Here is a 19801-nt window from a genome sequence, read left to right as displayed (position 1 = left end):
TGAAAGGGATGAAATCTCTGCAGGGCTGGGTGGGGGCTTGTGCTGCAGGGAGGGAGGGGCTGGCAATGAGAAATACCAAGATGGGCCACGTCACCAGCCTTGAGGGAGCTCAGAGGCTCAGAGGCATCGAGCACCAGCTGGGAACTGAGGCGCCCCGGGGAGAGGAGGGCAAAGCCCGTCACACGAGCAGGTGGTCAGCAAGGTCAGTGAAAGACCCTCGTGGCCTGACTCGAGTCCAAGTGTTTGGGCGAACTCGGCGAGTATGCAGCGGGCCCAAGGGGCGGGGGCAGAGTTTGCTCTGGGGGCTCCTATCTTGTTTTCTCACTGGCCTCGTGAAGAATTCTCTGTTTCAGAAAGACCCCAGACGGGCCCGATTAGCCGGGGCCAAGGCTAGCACGGCATCCAGATGCTGGGAACCAATGACAGCCCCAGAATCGTGCCGACACCTTCTCAGTCCCCTCAGAGGGAACCGCACGGGACGTGACCGGGAGACCTGTCAGCACCAAGCCGGAACACGGCGGCGAGCAGACTGACACACAGCATGCAGGGAGCGAGCGTGGAAGTGGGCGAGGGCGCCTGAGTACCAACCTGCAGCTCTCGGCCCGCTTTGCATTCTCTAACTCCTGAATCTGCCGCTCAGCCACCTGGAGCTGCTGCCTGAGCTTCTCCATTCCCAATTGACCTTCGGAACTGGCCTTCCAGAGCCCATCGAGCTGCAAGAGCTTCTGCTGGGTGGCCTCCAGCTGTGCCGTGGCATTGGCCAGGGCCTGGGCTTGCTGACTACACACGGCCCGCAACCCGTCCAGGTGCTTTACCTTCGTCTCCGCCTCCTGCAGCTTGTTCAGGGCGTCCTCCATCTCCACCAGGTGCTGGTCCTCAATCTGGTCGAGCTTGGCCCTTGCGGCCTCCAGGCTGTTCTTCTGCTCCTGGGCCGTCCTGAAGAGCCGCGACCTGAGCGTCTTCAGCTCAGAGGCGTGCGCTGCACGCTCAGCCGCCTGCTGGGCCTTCAGGCTCTCCACCTCCTGCTGGTACTCGAACTGTAGCCTCTCGATCTGCATCTTGAGCTCGGCCAGCTCGGCCGCCTCGGTGCCCGCCCCCTGGCTCACGGATGCCTTCGGCTCGCCCATGGCCTGTTGGTGCGGGGCGATGGCCGTCTCCAGCTTGGACTTCCTCAGGGCGATCACGTCCGCGTTCTCCTTGTTGGCATGGTCCAGCTTGGTCCTCAGGCACTCGTTCTCCTTGGCGAGCTTCTCAGAGGCCGCCTGCAGGGACTTCACCTCCTTCTGGTGGGAAAACAAAATTTCCATGAACTTAAAGCAGGAAGGAAAAGAAGCAGAAATAGAAATTTTTCTTTTCCAAACTGACTCTTTGCTTCTTCTTGTTTTAAGGAAAAGCTTCCCAAAAATGGGGTTCTAAAGGATTTGATTTGTGCTGCTCGACTGAAAATCAAAGCTGAGGCAAAGGCATAGACCCGACTGTCAGAACGAGAGAAAAACGCTCATCAAGAGCAGCCTCCAGCCCCAAGGAGCAGAGATGTGTCAGCCGGGCCCTGCCAGGTGCATGACCCCAGGTATCCCTGTCTGATTTGGAGTCTCCAGCAGAAGTGGTCCCGGCGGGGTCGGCCAGGCCGCCCCGCATCCTTGCCTGCAGCCTGCAAGCCTCCGGGACCTGCCCGGGCTTTACCTCCAGGTCGCCTTTGGTGATGGACTCCTCCTCGACTCGGAACTGGAGGTCTTCCACTTTCCTGTGGGGGAGAGGGAGACGTTGTGAGGGGCGTCACTGCTGCCCCCCATGAGGGCCACCATCTTGTAGATGCGCCTGACCCAGCCCCCGGCTCCACACACAGGAGGGCTGAGAGAGTCGGGGAGGGCCAGAGCGAGAGTACAGCAGGCAGGGCGTTTGTCTTGCACGTGGCCGACCCGGGTTCAATTCCCAGCATACCACTATGGACCCCGGAGCAATGCCTGGAGTAATTCCTGAGTTCCGAGGCAGGAGTAACCCCTGAGCATCGCTGGGTTGACCCAAAAAGAAAAAAAAGAAAGTCAGCGAGTCCCCTCAGCCTCGAACACTGGGTGGGACCCACAGGCTACAGGAGGAAGCTAGGCCGAGCCAACGCCAGGTGCAGTGTCATATCAACCCTTTCTGCCTTGCAGCTAACAGAGGTGGTTAAAAACTGACCCGCGGCGCATGCCAGTCCCTCGCAGCCAGCGCCTGTCCCCACATTGGGACAACAACTGAGCCCCTGGGGGAGAAGCAGCCAACGACTCGGGGGCGGGGAGAGGAGGGGCTCCCAGTGACTGTCGAGTCGGCACGTGGAGCTGAGGGGCTGAGCCAGGCACTGGCAGTGCCCCTGGGCACCACACTGCCGGGAGCCCATCTGAAAAGGCGGTCTCGGCCAGCACCCCGTGTCCATCTGTCTGCGGCCAGGCCTCAGCCCCGCGTCCGTCTGTCTGCACCCCGGCCTGAGCACCACGTCCGTCTGTCTGCAGCCTACCCTGAGCCCTGTCTGTCGGCTGTCGTGCCCCATGAGTACTGTGGGTTTCCTCCCGCCTGGGACTTAACCACAGGGACTCCCACAGGGCCCACTGGGTTAGGACAGTTCCTTGCCACCCAGCACAGGCCTCCTGAATACCAGGCCAGGTGGACACAGCAGGGAGGGCCGGGGGTGGCTTGGCTCCACTGAGCTCCCCCCCCAGCCCTCCCGGTGAGGCCGCGCTCAGGACTGGGCACCCTTTGGTTTCTGGTTCTCACAGCCCTGGAAGGCCAGGAGTGCCCCAGCCGAGGGAGCCCCCAGCTCCGGGCACGGCCTCATCTCTTCTCCTCCTCCAGCTGGTTCAGCAGCTCCACCTTCTCCCAGTCGGTCGCTTCCAGCATGGCCCGCAGCTCATTGTTCTTGGCCTCCAGCTCCAGAACGTGCTGTAGAGGCAATGGCGCGTGAGTGGCCTCGCCCGCCCCCAACAGCCCTCTGTGGGCTGGCATCGCCACCTGTCACCACGGCAAGCTGAATGGATCTCCCACCTAAGCTACGGCATTTCTGGAAGGCCAGAGGGGAACCACACCACGAAAGCACCGGCGCGGACAACTCGGCACTCCCTAAACCCCCACAGGGCGAGCAGAAGGCGCATGCGATCAAACCACGCGCCGGACGCCACCGCAACGACGGCAGACGGGGACCCACGGCCTCTGCCTGCACCGCCTGCACCAAGCTCGCGCCCAGCCTCTACCGCAGGCGTCTCTCGGCCCCGGCACTGCCGTCTGCACAGACGTCACCTGGTCGTGCCCGTTCCGGCCAGGGCCAGCTCCTGCTCTATCTCCCCCATGTGGCTCGTGGCCTTGGCCACCTCCGCCCGCTCTAGGTCCCGCTCGGCCAGCAGCTTCTCAATGTGCTGCTGCTTCTCCTTCAGCGCCTCCTGGAGGGCGGTGGTGCCAGAGATCTTGTGGGCGTAGCGGGAGGAGGTTTCCGGCAACTGCAAAGGAAAAAGAGACGTGAAGGGGATGGGGCCGGCCGACACGGGCATGCTCGCGGTGATCCTCGGCAAAGCACATGGAGCAGTGCTGCATCCTTGCATATGGGCCAGCGACTCTCAGCAGAAACGTCATGAAACCTTCCCGAAGATCCTTGGACGGGAACTGGGCTCCACTGATCTCGGGCCTCGTGGGAATCCAGAGACTCTTCTGCAGAGCCGGAGGCAGCCCCCTCCACAGCCCGCTCTGGCCTGAGCTTCCTTAAGGCTGAGCCCTTGGCTTGAGCTTGAGGCCGGCTCCAGCATCTTCAGCCTTGCAGGTCCGTCAGGGTCTCCCTGGGCAGCCTGTCCCTTCTCTCTTCCTCTTCCTTCCAGCTCACCTCGCTCTCCCGGGCACCCGCCCCATGCCTGAATAGCAGTAACCAGAGACTCTTGTCTCTGGGAATGGCCCCGTGCCCCCAGGGGTCACTGGGTGTGACCCTATAAAAGACCCCTTTGCCATCTGCCTTCGAAAATGGAAGATGAGAGGCTAGAATGATAAACTTGCGGGAAAGGCGCTGGCCTTGCACGCCGCTGACCTGAGCTGGATTACAGGTACCCACCCCATAGGGTCCCGAGCTCACCAGGAGTGACTCCTGAGTGCAGAGTCCAGAGTAAGTCCTGAGTATTGCTGGGGCATGGCCAAAGTCCGGGGGAAAAAAAAGGAAAAAGTGGTGGGTTCGAATGTGTGAGGGCTCACGCCCAGCGAGCAGGACAGCAAGGGCAGCTCAGGGAAAGACCAAGCACAAAGGGAAGGAGAGAAGAGGCAAAGACAGTGAGGAGGGGAGGGGAGTGGGCTGAAGGGCTGCGGGGACCGGGGGTCCTGTCCGTTCTATCCTGGGCTCGTGGTCACTCATGTTGCTCTGCAGACCCAGATCCCTCTCTGCACAACGGCCCCTGCAGGAGGGGACAAGGCGGGACCTGATCTTCATTCTTCGGGCACATGGTGGCGGGGGGCTGCAGCGGCGATGGCCAGGACTTCCGCTCCTTCTGCCCGGCCATCCCTGTTCCATCGCCCTGCTGCGGTCCAGCCGCAGGTTCTCTTGCCTCCACAGGGCACGCACGGACCCGTGTGCATGTATGTATGCGTGCATGTATGTTCCTGTGTGCATGCGCGCGTTGTGTTTATGCATGTATGTGCCTGTGTGTGTATACCCATAAGCCTGTGTATATACGGTATGCACTATGTGTACATGTATGAGTGACTGTGTGTATGAACGCTTGTGTGTGCACTTATGGAATTATGTTGTCAAGGTATACTTCCGTGAAGTCACACAGAATCTTTCTATATTCCTGTCATAGACGCTAACGGTGATGTTCAGTTTAGGAGTGAGCTCCACCCTGCATAAAGATATGCAAGGCAGGGGCCAAAGAGCTGGAGAGCGAAGCCCCAGCGCTGCCCAGGGTCAATCCTGGAGGCCCGGCAGGAATAATCCCGAGCACAGAGGTGGGAGAAAGCCCTGAGCTCTGCCAAGTGTGACCCCAAAACAGAACAAAACAAGATAGCGGGGGGGGGGGCTGGAGATACGTCTCAGGCGTAGGGCTCTTGCTTGGAGGTGGGAGGCACCGGCAAAACCCCAGCACTGCAAACGGCCCCTTGAAGCACTGTAGGGTATAGCCCACAGTCAAGCAGAAAAACAAAACCAAATTCCACAAATGGGCTGGTTCGCGAGGGAAGGAGAGGGGCTTCTGAGTCTGCTCTCCTCCTAAATGGTGAGGCGAAGGGAAGGAGGAGTCGGACGTGAGGATGCACGTGGGGCAGGGAAACCTGGTGGTGGTCGAGCAAGACAGGACTGGCCCCAGGCCTGTGCCCACGGCACGTGGCCTCCTGGCTCCCGTTCCCGTGTCATCTGTTTTGTATCTTCTGTTGCACACACACTCACTCCCTCCTCTTCCGCATCGAGGGTCAATAGCACGGAGCAGAGGCGGCGGCAGGAAGCGCAGCCCCCAGCAAAGCCAGCCCCCCGGGACACCCTCTCCATCGTGGGCCCGTTTCCCTGTGGACAATATCTCAGGGCACCCTTGCATATTCAGACACACTTTAGTGTTTATGACTCAGATAGACGTGAGGGGAGAAGCCACGAGGCCCCAGCTTTGAATTGCGGCACCGCAATGGACAGAAGTCGAGGCCACTCTGCATGTGGACAGCGGTGCAGAGGGACAGGAGGGAGCAGGGAGAGACGGAGAGAGCAAAGAAGCAAGATGAAGGGCCAAGCGTTCCCCAGAGTCTCTGGGCCCCGCTCTGACACTCAGGCACCCCTTCAGCTACCCCACTTCATCCCTAAGGTGGCCTGAGGCCAGAGAGGAGCCCTGAGCACCCCAGGAAAGGCCCATCCCTGCTCCTGTCACTGGTGGTGGCTGAGAAGCCACTCGCCTGCCACCCGGAGCTGCTCAGCCCACGTGCTCCTGCTCCGCCTCTCGCCCCTGGGGCTGTGGGATTCTGTGGGGACCCGAGCACCCCGCAGTGGTGGGGGGCTGCTTACTAGTCCCGTGCGGCCGGGTCTGCTGCTCTCGAATGAGGCCCCGGAGCTGACGGAGCTGAGCGAGGAGGCCGAAGGGCTGCGCTTCAGGCTGGCGGGGGTGGTGGCCATCACACGCCTCACGGTGGCCACCTTGCCCTTGGCCGGCGTCGTGGACGGGAAGCCGATCTTGGTGACTTTGTGAATGGGAGCAAACAAGCCATACTTGGGCTGACACTGGAAGTACCTGCGGACAATGAGGAGGGGGGGACAAAAACACCTTCGGCAAGAGACACAAGCGCCGACCCAGAAGTCCACTGAGTCCCACAGTCTCACACCCCCACAAACGAACACGCTCCCACAGCCCCACATGCCCACACACTCACACCCCAACAAACACACTCACACACGCACCCCAAACAACACTCCCACACTCTCACACTCCCACCCCAACAAACACACTCACACTAACACCCCAACAAACATCATACCCTCCACCAGCCCACACTCACACACACTCACAACCTAACATACACACACACCCCAGCCAACACTCCCACACATAAACACCACAACCAACACACACTTACACTCACACCCCAACCAACACTCCCACACTTCCACACTCTCACAGCCCAACAAACACACTCACACCCCAACCAACACTCCCATACTCTCACACTCCCACCCCATCAAACACACACACTCACACCCCAACAGACACTCCCACATGTCCACAGCCCCACACTCACACACACTCACTCCCCAGAAACACACATACTCACACCCAAACCAACACACACTCACACTCACACCCCACCGACACTCCCACACCCACACACACTCACACCCCAACCAACACTTCCACACACCCACAGCCCCACAGTAACACACACGCACACCCCAACCAACACTTGCACGCTCTCAAACCAACACTGACACGCTCTCATTCCCCCACAAACACGCTCACACCCCCACCAACACTCTCATGCCCACGACCCCACCAACACTCTCACAGCCCCACACTCACACGCTCACATACACACTCCCTCATACATTCACACCCACACTCGCTCGCATGCCGCCCACCCCCACCACGCAAATCAAGGGCGATTCCAAGCAGCCTCCCCGGCATCTGAAGGGTGACAGCAGGCCCGGGGGGTTCCTGCGGCCCAAGTACAGCTGCATATGGGGGCCCCAGGCTGTAACCACATCCCTGCAAGGTACCCGAGTGCCACCGGAAGTGGCCCCGCCTAAGAACCAAGTGAAGTGGCCTGCAGTCCCCTCAGCGCCTCCCGGGCACCGTGCATGGCCCCAGGCTGTCTAGGGGGGCAGGGGGAGCCACCTCGTTCCGGCCACGGCACCATCGTTCTTGCCCAGTGGCTTGTCCAGCTCTACGCCGCACCAATTCCCCTTGGCGAAGTCTGTCTCCCCGAGGAAGCGCACCACACGGGCCTCCATGCCTCCCACCTGCTGGAGGGATGGAGGGACGTGGGTCAGGCACCCTGGACTGCGCACAGCGCCCCCACCCCCGCAAACGAACATTCTGGCTTCAGAGTCGGGATTTCCTGAAGAAACCCCAAAGGTCAAAGTGCCATTTCCCCCCGCAACGCCTACAGGGTGAGCAGACGCTGCTGCTCAGTGTCCATGCAAGGCAGCGGCATTCACACCCACTCGCTGTCACTGGTGGCCTGGCTGACCACACTCCCGGGAATCTCTGACCCAGGCCAGCCACCTGGTGTGGCGAGGGGGTCGCTGCCCCTTGGGTGTGGGAGCGGAGCACTGGCAACCCCACCGCTGGAGAACAATTAAGCCAGAAACCAGCTAAAGGAAAATGACTGTTCTCGTATCTTAGCAGAGTTCGATCTTCCAGTTCTCCTTCACTATGCCTTGGCTTGACGCTTGGCTCCCGGGACACAGAGCAAAACAGAATCACAGCGCTGGACACTGACAGGAATGCTGACAAACAGGGCTGGAGCACCGGGGGAAGGGCACTGGCTTTGTGTGCGACCACCCTGTGACGCCCCAAGCAAAAACATCGAAAACCAGAGAAATAGAACCGATTTCCAACTTTGTTCATTGGTTTGTTTTTGAGTCACATTCAGAGTGCTCAGGGCTTACTCTTGGCTTGGTGCTCACGGATCACTCCGGGATGTGCTTGGGGGACTGTACATGGGACCAAGATTTAAACCCCGGGTCAGAGGCGTGCAAGGCATGACCCCTCCCCACGGCATGACCCCTCCACCCTGTTTTGGCTAAACTGGTAAAACTGGCAGCATCCCCGCACGCATCCATCACGCTGGAAACTGCAGGACCAGGCGTCCCGGCTACTCCTTTCTTCCACCCAAAGCGCGAGTCTGGAGGAACTGATGAACCAGACAGGCGAATGGACAGCCACCCGCGACCGCTGCCCTCGGCACTCACCAGCACCTGGTCCCCGAGCTTCAGCTCCCGCTCCCCTTTCTTGAGGGAGCCAGCCTCAGAGAGGTTGGAGATGGACTCGCTGGCCGTCCTGGTCAGGCTGCTGATGTGAGGGGTGGCCGGTGACTCCTTCGCGGGGGACTGGGGCACCTTCGTGGTGCCGGCAAGGGCCGGGGAGGCCGACAGGGGCGGTGTGGCCCAGGCGGCAGGCGCTGGCCGCCGGCAGTTGGTCTCATCGTAGGCCTGCAAGCTCCTACTCAGCTTGGACGGCCGGGTGAAGATGCCCTTCAGGGGCTCGCACTGGAAGTAGCGCACACCCGCCACCGAGCCGTCGTTCTTGCCGATGGGCTCGTCCAAGACGATCCCGGCCCACTGACCAGGGGCAAACTGGGTCTCCCCGAGGAACTGGATGAATCCAGGCTTGTTCCCGTTCACCCAGACTCGTTCCCCGACCTGGAAGTCGCCCACAAACTCCTCCTGCATCTCCGAGGAGGGGGCGCTGGGGTTTTTCTCCCCAGGCACGGTCATCTCAACGGGAGCAGCCGCTGGAACAGCAGAAAGGGTCAAAAGGGTCAGAAGGGACAGGAAGGGCCTGTGCAGGTGCAGTTAAAGTGTGGTTGGGGGAGAGGGACACCCAGCAGTGCTCGTGGCTACTCCCAGCCAATGACGGGGGCTGCTTGTGGCGAAGCCTGGCCGGGCCAGCCGTGAAGCGGACGTGCTCACCTACCGCAGCATCCCAGGCCGCAGTCATACTTTGGGCAGCTCAGGGAAATCTTTGGATACACCCCGTGATACTACGGACCAAGCCAGGTGAAAGCTCGAACCCAGTGTCTTATTTCTGCTATGTCCACTGGCCCATCTTCTTTTTCTTTTGGGCGGGGAGCAACCCAGCCAATGCTCAGGGCCTATTTCTGTTTCTCCGTTCAGGGTTACTCATGGTGAGGTTGAGGGTGGAGAGTCACATGGGGTGCCAGTTGCCCTCCCCGCTGTACTGTGGCTTTGGCCGCCAATGAGGCCCTCTAGTCCAGGTGAGTCCACCTCCCTAAGCCTGTCCCCAAGCCCGGGCCAGGGAGCTAGCAGTTAGAAGGGAGCGGGTTGGTCGCCTCAGCTGTCACCGGTTGCCGTGACACTAAACTCACAGAACGTGACACTCGTGTGTGAGAGCTGTCCCCAGAGCCACGGACGTGTCTACAGCTCAGGGAGCCCTTCCCGGGCGAGGACTCGGGATGGGGTTCCCGGGTGGGAATGAGTCTCCGTTGGCCTGGGCTGAGCGCACTTACCGGCCGAGGGTGTCTTCAGGGCCCAGCTCCCATGCTTGAGGATCTTGGTGGGGGCCTTCAGCCCGCTGGGCCTCAGCAGACTCATGGTCAGGCGGTCAGACGCTGCCGCGGCCACTACCAGGCCCCGACCATCGAGCCCACTTTGGGGCCTTCTGAGGCACACTCGTTCTCAGGACTAAATCTCTGAAGAGCAGAGGAGAGAGTCTGTCTCAGGCGAGCGACCACAGCAGCTTCCGGAGCCCAGACAGCTGCCAGTCTGGCACTCGCCACCCCGAGTGCGACCCCCAGTCTCCCGCACAGCCCCCTGAGCCCACCAAGTGCCATTCCTGCGCAAAAACTCAATCCAAAACAGACAAACAAACAACTGCCGATTCGGGGCCAGAGAGCAGAGGGGACAGGTACTTGCCCTGCAGGCAACTGACCCTCACGCCCTCCCTGCCATCACTCCCACCACCAAACACATTCAGGAGCCAGAAATCATCCCTGAGCACCGCGAGTGTCTCTGACCACCTCCCCGTCCAGACACTGACGAGCCGGCAGGCGACTCAGCAGTGATGGCTGGTCTTGTGTGTGCGTGTGTGCGTATGTACATGTGTGAGAGGCCCGGGGTTACACGTAGAAGCTAAGGCAAGCAACAGGCACACTTTTTTCTATGGGCTGAGAACTGCCAGGGAAAAAGACCCAGCAAGACTTCGCCATGGGTGGCTGGAGAGCGATAGCACACTGGGAAAGGCATTTGCCTTGCACGCGGCTGACCCAGGTTCGATTCCCAGCATCCCATATGGTCCTCTAAGCACTGCCAGGAGTGATTCCCGAGTGCAAACCCAGGAGTAAACACTGTGCATCACCAGGTGTGACCCAAAAAGAAAAAAAAAATTGAGCCAAAGGGGAGCGAAGGAGTTTTCGGCGTTTCCTTCATTCCTTGTGACGCTGCCCAGGTTGGATAACCACAAGCCAGTATTAACTCCATTTCTTAACCCACAGAACTGAGGCAGACAGGTAGATGGGGGAAGCGTCCCCATGGCGATGGAACTCCGAGAAAGTCAACAAAAGCTTCATGGCCACCAAAAGACTACCTGAGTGCACGGGACCCAAGGTCTTGTCAAAATTAACCCACATTATGAGGCCCAGAGCAGGCTGGACCCCCCGAGGGAATAGGAACAAAGGGCAGGAAAGGAATTTCTAAGAGGACCATGCATGGACCACTCAACTCTACCCCCTTGGCAACCACCCTAGCAACGGACTCTAGGTAGCTAGAAACTCCCACCTGTGGCAGCCTGGGGAAATCCCTAGATTGCCACCTTGAACCAAGGGAGGGCGCTCATGTGTGCCCGAGCCCAGGTACTGCTCTTGCCTATGAAGTCCGTCATGTCACGGGCTTCTCCCCTCCTGAGGTGTGGACTTTCAGACCGAATGTAACCTAGCAACATAATATGTTCAGTGGCTATCTGCACCTCTGGAGAAGCCGCACTCTCTCTCGAGCGTGTTACTCCCTCCCTCCTTCCCCTTCCTAAAGGCCTCCAAATAAAATGTTTCTGCTTCATGATCATCTCCTGATATGCTTTTCTGCGAGGAGGACAAAGGCCCTGGGGCCTGAGGAGGTCGAGGATCGACTCCCTTTCCCTGAAAATGGCAACCCCTCACTCCGGCCCAAGACCCCGGGAAGGCCTAGTGGGCGTCGTGGGGCTGGCGGGGCTCATTGCACTCAGCAGTGCCAGCGCTCCAGCCAGTCCCGGGGGAGTGATATCTTCTCCTCTGCTTCTCATCAGCCCCCCATGAGGGCCCACTGACTTCAGAGTCATTCCATATTTCAATAGAGAAGTCCACAAGGGGCAGAGAGGCAGGACAGTGGGGAGGGCACTTGCCTTATATCCAGTTGTCCTGGGCTCGATCTCCGGCAGCACAGGGACGTTAGCTGGCCAGGGTCACCCCTGGGCACAGCCAGGTATGGCCACCCCACCCCACCCTGCCCCCACCCCACCCAAAAATATATATATAACTAGTAAAAAAACTTAAACTAACTAAAATTAAAAACTATCATACACTAAAGAACTGTTAGAGAAAAAAGCCGCCCGCACGCGGGCAGAAAGCCCAGAGACTCAGATTCACCTGTGTCACACTGCACTCGCAGCTTCAGTACTGAGCTCTGCCAAACAGGCTCGTGCCAGTCTCGTGGAGAGACTGAAAATGGCAGTTGGAGTCTAGAATTTTCTGAGGTAGAACTAGAATTCAGCAAGGAGGAGGGCATCATGGGCCATTCTTAAAGGGGCAGGCGCCACCCTTCGTGATGTCAGTGTCTGGCTGAGGCTCCGGAGGGCTGCCCTGCAGACGTCAGCACTACATGGCCAACGAGCCTCTGGTCCAAGCGGGGCCCAGTTCTGGATCCCCGGGCCCTGTGAAAGTGGTTTCAGAAAACTTTTGACAAATGTTTGTCAGTTACAGATCTCCAACTGAGGTCATTCAGCATCCCCCGAGTGGGACGTGGACCCAGTGACCCTGCCCAGGGCCCTCCTCAGGAGCCGGGCCAGGAAATCTGTGAGCCGCGGGGGGGGGGGGGGGTCGGGGGGGGCAGAGCGAAAGGGCAGAGGCCCTGAGCTCGACCCTGACAGCCCTGCTCTCTGTGACCCCAGTGCTGTGAGCAACACCGGCCGCACCGTGGTCAGGGTGTGGCCCAGCCCACTAAGGCCTGAGAGCTGTACAGAGGAGTATGGCCTGGCCTGCTCCGGATGGGAGCACAAGCTGAATGAGTGCGGGTCCCCTTGAGGATGAGTGAGCGGGAACCGGGGAGTGGGGGGGAGGGGGGGAGGGCGGAGTGACCTAACCTGGGGGCTGAGGACGGGACATCTGATGGTGCTCAGGGCTGACTCTGATCCAGTCATGGGAGCTCATCCTGGCAGGACCTGGGTGGGGAGGGACGTACAGGGTGGGGTGGGGTCAGCCACAGCCAAGGCAGGCTCCTTGGCCCTGGGCTACCCTTCCAGGCAAGGATACCTATTTTCTTTCTTTCCTTTTGTTTTTTGGGACACTCGGCAGTGCTCAGGGTTACTCCTGGGTCTGCACTCGGGAATCACTCCTGGCGGTGCTCTGGGGACCTATGGGGTCAGCCATGCAGCAGGCAAGCGCCAAGTCTTCATGTCAAGGTGCCCACGAAACACAGTGTGCAACAAGGGACTCTGCAGAGAACGTCAGGGCCGGCAAACGCTACTTGGAAATCAATCAATTCTGAAAAAACACAAAAAGATGCAAAAGGAGGGGCTGGAGTGAGAGCACAGTGGGGAGGGGTTTGCCTTGCTCACGGCTGACCAAGATTTGATCACCAGTCCTGAGCACTGCCAGGAGTAATTCCTGAGTGCCACGTCCGGCGCTGCGGGGCCGAGCCAGGGGAGGGCCGTCAGGGTGAAATCAGCACTCGAGTCACACAGGGTTCGTCACTCAGGAGATGGCATGAATGCGTGCGTTTATTCAGAGCATAAGTACAGACTTAAGTATGTTTCCACAGCCCACCCAAAAGAAGGAAAGGGGATGGGACGTGGGAAAGTGGATGGGACAATGAGCAGAGCCATGCACTGTTGGTCAGCCACCTGGTGACCCTTTCGGCATAATGCTATTGGTCAGAACGACCTGCTTTGATATAGCTTTGACATATCTGCAAAGATTGTGCTCTTCCTCATACATCATTTACAAATCATTTACGAGGGTGCATTTTCCCCAAACTGAAACCTCCTGTACTGGGAAGTTGCCCAGCTTTGAGCAGGACAAAGGGGGAATGAAAAATCAAGCATTCTTTTACTTGGTCAGTAGGCAACACTGAGCATCACTGAGTGTGACCCAAAAAGCCAAAAAAAAAAAAAGAGAAAAAAACAGCGCAAAAGAAAATGTGTTTGAGCCTCACTGTCTCCCTGAGACTTGAGCACTCAATGCTGTGTGTGAGCCTAGTAGAGTCTCCGGCCTGAACAAGCCCCCACCCCCCCACCCCCATGCTCCTGTGTTTGGACCCTGACCCTAAATCCTGTGATGGGACCACGTGTGTCCATGACAAAGACGCTAGCAGGCTCACGCCCTGGAACGTCCCTGCTTCACACAGGCGTGGCACACGGGTCCTGGCCTGCTAGTGGCCGGCAGTGATTCAGCAGGAAGCAGAAGTGTGAGCCTGAACGTGGGTCAAGTCCGTTCCTTCAGCTTGGAGGGGAGGAATGTACAAGAGGGGGTTTTGAGCACTGCCTCACAAGTTGGAGGTCCTGAATCCAAGCCCCCGGGGTCAACCGTGCACCTGGCACAAAGCCGGCACAAACCCGGCAGCTCTGCTGTCCCAGCACCACGCAGGAAGGGGGGTGACCCCAGGGGGAGGGCCACCGAGAGAGGAGGGGGACACCACAGAAAGGAGGAGTGAACACAGGGCAGGAGTTGAGGGCTGCAGGGCCAGGAGCACCGGCAGAGAGCAGCCCTGGGGAGCAGGAGGACACGCGGGCGCCCTTGTCACTGGCCACTCGAGGCAGTCGCACAAGCCGTGTGCAGACCCACGAGGCTGACAGGACGCCAGGGACGGGGAAACCCCAGCAAGGATTTTTCTTTAAGTTTTGGGCCTTGGGGCCAGAAGTCTAGTATAGCGGGGAGGGCATTTGCCTTGCACACAACTGACCCGGGTTCAATCCCGGCATCCCATAGGGACCCCCGAGCACGTCCAGGAGTAAGTCCTGAGTGCAGAGCCAAGAGTGACCCCGGAGCACATCCAGGTGTGACCCAAAAACAAAACTACAGCAGAGCAAGCCGAAGGGCACGGAAGCTCCGAGCCACGGAAACGCCGAGGTTGGTGCCAACTCGCCCCCGCCCCCTGCCAGGTCAGGCCTGCCTGCGATCAAGGTGCCCGAGTGTCTCCAGACAGGATCTGCCTCAGTGGCTCTGTGCATTATCTCAGCCTATCACCCAGCTCGACTGGGATTGACTCTGGTTATCTCCTTGACTGGTTATCTTGGGCATCTCAGGGGCCAGCCGCCAATCTCCGTCCTCCCACCTGGCCAGGGCGGGATCAGGTGTCAGCAGCTGGGCCCTGAACACCCCCACCTGCCCGTCCAAACACAACGCGAGCCCAAAGGCCAGGCTCGCCCCCAACTCGTAGGACCCGACCAAGCTAGGGTCCCCGGAGAGCACTGGGCCCGAGGATGGGTCCCAGAGATCCCCAAATCTCCCTTGATCGACGGCCCGGCCCAGCAATCTGCATCAACCACTGGGCCCAAGCTCTTTGCTTTCCTTCTGCTTGCTCAACGAAACACAGGGCATCACACCTGTGTTTGGAGGGGTGGAATTCCAAACATTTTTTTTTTTTGCTTTTTGGGTCACACCTGGCGATGCACAAGGGTTATTCCTGGCTCTGCACTCACAGGGTTTACTCCTGGCTCAGCACTCAGGAGTTACTCCTGGCTCTGCACTCAGGAGTTACTCCTGGCATTGCTAAGGGGAACATATGGATGCTGGGACTCGAACCCGGGTTGGCCACGTGAAAGGCAAACGTCCTACCCCTGTGCTATCTCTCCAGCCCTGGAACTCCGAACTTTATATAGAAAACAATGTATTTCACAATGCCTTTTCAGCCATTCTGATTGTTGGTGGGTAAATTCTAAGCAATCATGGTGCATCTTTTGTCAAAATAATGAATGTAATCAATGTAGAGAAGAGTTAATTAGAAATGATTTGCCTCATAGGCATTGGGTGGGTGGGAGGTGGGGTATATTGGGGTTCTTGGTGGTGAAAAATGAGTACTGGTGAAGGTTGAAGTTCAAGAGTGTTCGAAGAAAGATGGTTTTTTGTGGTTATCTATCTCTTGGCATTCCTTGCACAATCATGGAGGTGCTGAATCATTCGACCGTATTCCTCATCAATGTTGTCAATGACGGCATCTTCCCATGTTGCCGCGATAGTGCCAAAGAGCTCCCAGTTGGTGGTTGTTCTGGGAGTCCTCTTCTTAAACCTTGCATTCTTTTCTCCTCACTCTGTGAGGTAGAATTTTGCACTAAGAAGACGGTGGTCTGATCCTGTTTAGAATTTTGGGACAACAGCAACGTCGGTTAGGCAAAACCGCCGATTGAATATGATGTGGTCTATTTCATTGTGTAACCGTCCATCGGGAGACTCCCATGTCCAACGTTTAGATTCAGCCTTTTGGAATTGTGAGTTACCATGGAAGGTTTTGGTTGACATGATGAACTCAGACAGTCTGTCACCCTGTTCGTTCCATTCCAGGCCATGGGTTCCGATGTGGAGTTCATCGACTGATCTTCTTGGTCCTATCTTGGCATTAAAATCACCGACAATGATCTTGTAGAAGGTGTGATCTTCTTTATAGAATTTCTCCAGCTCCATGTAGAATTTCTCAGTTTCTCTTTCACCATAACTGGATGTTGGTGCATAGACAACAAAGATAGAAACTTCCGGTAGTGAGCCACATTTATTCAAGTGTAATTGTCCGATTCGGGTTGTTAGGCATTCGAATGAATCAATGCTCATGACTAAGTTTGTATTGACAAGGATACCAACACCACCGACGCCTCTTTTATCACATGTTCCAAGGAACAGTTCTTCTCCAGTGTCGAAAACAGCATGATGGGATTGATGTCTTCTCGTTTCGGTCAGACCAATGATGTCGTACTTGATCTTTCGCGCTTGTACCATAAGGTCTTCAATGGATGCAGTAGATGCCAGCGTACGAGCATTAAAAGTACAGACAATCATTTTTGTTTTTCTGCGTTTTGGCAGCCTATGTCTGCCTTGGTGTTTTATCAGCCTCTCCTTCCATATCCTTCTCGACTCTGCATATTCAGGGTTAGGGAAATGAGATCCATTTATTACTGGATATGGCATATCAATTTGGTCTATTTGGCATAGACCACGGATAGCTTGCCAGGCTCTGCCGTGTGGGTTGGATATTTAAGGTACCCTGAAAACTTAGAGAAAAGTAAATTATGTTCGCAGCCGCGCGCTCCCGGGAGCTTGTTGTGATAATCTCTGGATCCTGGCCGTTGTTGGGGTTACACGGCAGTTGGAGGGTGTAACTGTCTAGCTACTGACAGGTCCAGTCCCAAACCGTGCAGGCTTGGAGATCTCAAATAAATCACAAATAAATATGTGCTGAAAATTACCAGTAGGAAACGGGCTGGGACGGGCATGTGGGAGAAACAGAATTTCCCGCACACCCTGCACCCAGCCCTGAGGTCACACTGCAGAACCTCAAGAGTTTGAATGAAAAATGTAAGCAATTTTATTTCTAGAAAATGAAAATGTAAGATAAAAGTCTTCAGGTCTTGCCAAGACTCAATCAAGGGGAAAGGCGAGTCATGGAAACAAAATCACTCACAAAGGGCTAACTGGAAAAACGCAATGACAGATTTGACTCTTTCTGGCTGGAGCGGCCCTGCCTTCCACTCTCAAAGCTTCCTCCACAGCCACAGTCAAGTCAGGGTGGGACGGGCACAAGGACAAACATCGAACAGCAGCAGAGAAACACCAGAAATCAACACATTTAAGGACAATTGATTTTTGAGAATTCAGTAAGGACAACAATAATTTTAAGCCAATTTGTTGGAACAGGAGGTTCTCCATAAGCAAGAGGAGCAGAGGCCGGAGAGACAGCACAGGGGAAGGCGCTGGTCTTGCACGCAGCCAATCTGGGTTCTAGCCCCAGCACCACATATGGTCCCCGAGCATGCGCAGGAGTGATCCTTGAGCACAGAACCAGGAGTAAACCTTGAGCTCTGCTGGGTGTGGACCAACTCCCATCTCTCCCCAAAAGGAAGAAACTGGACACTTCCAGGAATCACTAAAATGCCAGTGTGAGTGTCACCATCACAAATGAGGCAGAAATGAGTGTCAAGTTCAAAGGGCAAACACTGAACTTACTCTGAAGGCGCCCTCTGACTCCATGGAGAGAAGGTCCCCGTCGAAGGGAATGAGGTCCAGGCTGTACTCCTCCCTATGGATGAAGGAGCCCAGGACACCCAGGTCCTTAAGCCGCTGCTCACACAGCAGGTTACGCCGGGGCACAAACAAAATGTGGAAATCTCTTGTGGGGCCACGTCTGTCTTCACTGCAAGAGAAGGACTGTGCGTTGTCCCGAGGCCCCGACGCGAGGACTGCTCCCCAGGGCCCCACCTGTGCCTGACACACATTGGGCTCTAAAGAGACGCTTATGAGCTAACCCCCCACTACTGACTCGGCCCAAGTTTCGAGTTTTCCTGCTCTCTTGATGTGACGCTTTTTCTGGAAACCGCTGACCTGTGCTCTGCCAAGGGGCAGTGCTGCTTTCTCTTGGGCCATTGATGGGACATGAAAACTCTCAGGGTTGGGGCTGGAGCAACAGCGCAGCGGGTATGGCGTTTGCCTTGCATGCGGCCGACTCGGATTCGATTCCCAGTTCCCAGCATCCTATATGGTCCCCTGAGCACCACCGGGGGTAATTCCTGAGTACAGAACCAGGAGTAATCCCTGTGCATTGCCGGGTGTCACGCAAAAAGAGGGGAAAAAAAACCCAAAAACCTCTCAGGGTTATTGCAATGGACATCTGTTTCTTGCAGGAAAAAAAATGTTTGTATTTAATCAAGTTATGTCTCTAGGAAAATAAAAGGTTGCTCCACACCGTGCCCGATCTTGCGCAAATACTCCACATGCTTTTAAGTCCTTAGGGGCCATGTCGATCAAACGTAATGCAGACTGGGGTGGTGCACTTCCTCCATAGATGCTGCAGCATTAAATATTAATCAGCTTCTCCTGACGTTGCTTATGAAATTTGAGCATATGGTATTCAGTACTTGAAGAAGAACCACTAGCTGTTTTTCTTTTTATAAAAAGATCTGGGTCCTTCTACTGAGACAGGCCGGAGCTTTCTACTGTCCTAAGAGAGTGGGTTTCTGTGGTTTGCCCTGCCTGCCCAAGCACCAATGCACAAAGTTTCCCATTCTCTATTTATAGTTTTTGGGCCACACCTGCAGGTGCTCAGGGATAACTCCTGGCTATGCACTCAGAAGTCACTCCCGGAAGACTTGGGGACCACACTGGGTTCCGAGGATCTATCCTTGTCTGGCTGCAGAGTATCCTACTCCTGACCCCCCATTCTCCTCCGACACACTCTCACATCTGTCCAAAGATCCACTTCCTAAAGCGCTGGCAAGCAAAGGTGTCCTGATGAGCACTAAAACCACTAGAGGAATGATTCGTATGGACCATGCAACAGTTCTCAGATACCTAAGCACATTTTCAGCAATTATATCCATCAGTTCTAGCCGGGCTCTGACGAAAAAAAATATATTCTTGACATCCACTGCGCGCAAGCGGCTTCCTTTGAGTGTGAATATTTTCTCCACCTCATGTTCCTAGGAAAGCACACATACAAATGGTGAACAGAACCCCTAAAGCTTAGCAGCCGACCCTAACTCAGATATCACTGCAGGCAGCCAACCCGGGTTGGATTGCCAGCCTCCCACACCGTCCCCAGACACCACCAAGAGTCATTCCTGAGTGTAGAGCTAGGAGTACGTCTGAGCACTGCCAGGGGTGGCCCAGACAAAACAGAACAACAACAAAAATTCAGGTGTTCTAACACTCCCACTCCAAAGCACAATAGACTTTAGTTTTGAGTCAGAGAATGCAGGGGTTTCGGTACATGCCTGACACATGACTGCCAACTTCGTCCCCTGGCACCACACGGGTCTCAAGCATTGCCATGTGCATCCCAAGAGTGGCCACTGGAGTGGCCTGGGATATCACTGCCACCACAGCGCCAAGCCTCATCGAACTGCTAAGACTCACCACCAGGAGGTGCCCAGGGGCAGTGCTCAGGAGACCTGGGGCTAGGGAGAAAGTAGAGTGGTGAAGGTGCTTGCTTTGCATTCAGCTGACCCGGGGTTCTATCCCCAGCACCCCATACTGTCCACTGAGCACTGCCAGGAGTGATCCTAAGTGCAAAGCCAGGAGTAAGTCCTGAGCACTGCCTGGCACGAGCCCCCAAATAAAATTCAAAACCACTTTAGGATAAAAATTTAGATTCCCCAAAGCCAGGTGTATAAATTCAGGCTGAAGTAACCAATCCTGTGTCTGAAAAACTTTGAGCCACATGAAGTAACAATCAGAAGACATGCCTCTCCATCAAGGA

At 56.6% G+C, this 19801-nt stretch overlaps 1 protein-coding gene across 1 annotated transcript in view; it reads right to left on the bottom strand.

Moving 5' to 3' along the window:
• Positions 1 to 9748, bottom strand: part of LOC130024616 (CAP-Gly domain-containing linker protein 1-like) — a 107064-nt gene extending 97316 nt beyond the window's left edge. The window contains 9 exon segments of the mRNA XM_056115319.1: positions 600 to 1394; positions 1600 to 1739; positions 2808 to 2916; positions 3271 to 3290; positions 3293 to 3467; positions 5987 to 6209; positions 7308 to 7432; positions 8387 to 8928; positions 9664 to 9748. Of these exon segments, the coding sequence (XP_055971294.1) occupies positions 600 to 1394; positions 1600 to 1739; positions 2808 to 2916; positions 3271 to 3290; positions 3293 to 3467; positions 5987 to 6209; positions 7308 to 7432; positions 8387 to 8928; positions 9664 to 9748 (2214 nt within the window).
• Positions 9749 to 19801: the final 10053 nt, after the last annotated feature.

Source organism: Sorex fumeus, unplaced genomic scaffold, assembly GCF_029834395.1.
Source record: "Sorex fumeus unplaced genomic scaffold, SorFum_2.1 ptg000029l, whole genome shotgun sequence".
Classification (NCBI taxonomy): Eukaryota; Metazoa; Chordata; class Mammalia; order Eulipotyphla; family Soricidae; genus Sorex; species Sorex fumeus.
This window is presented reverse-complemented; position numbering and strand designations above follow the sequence as displayed.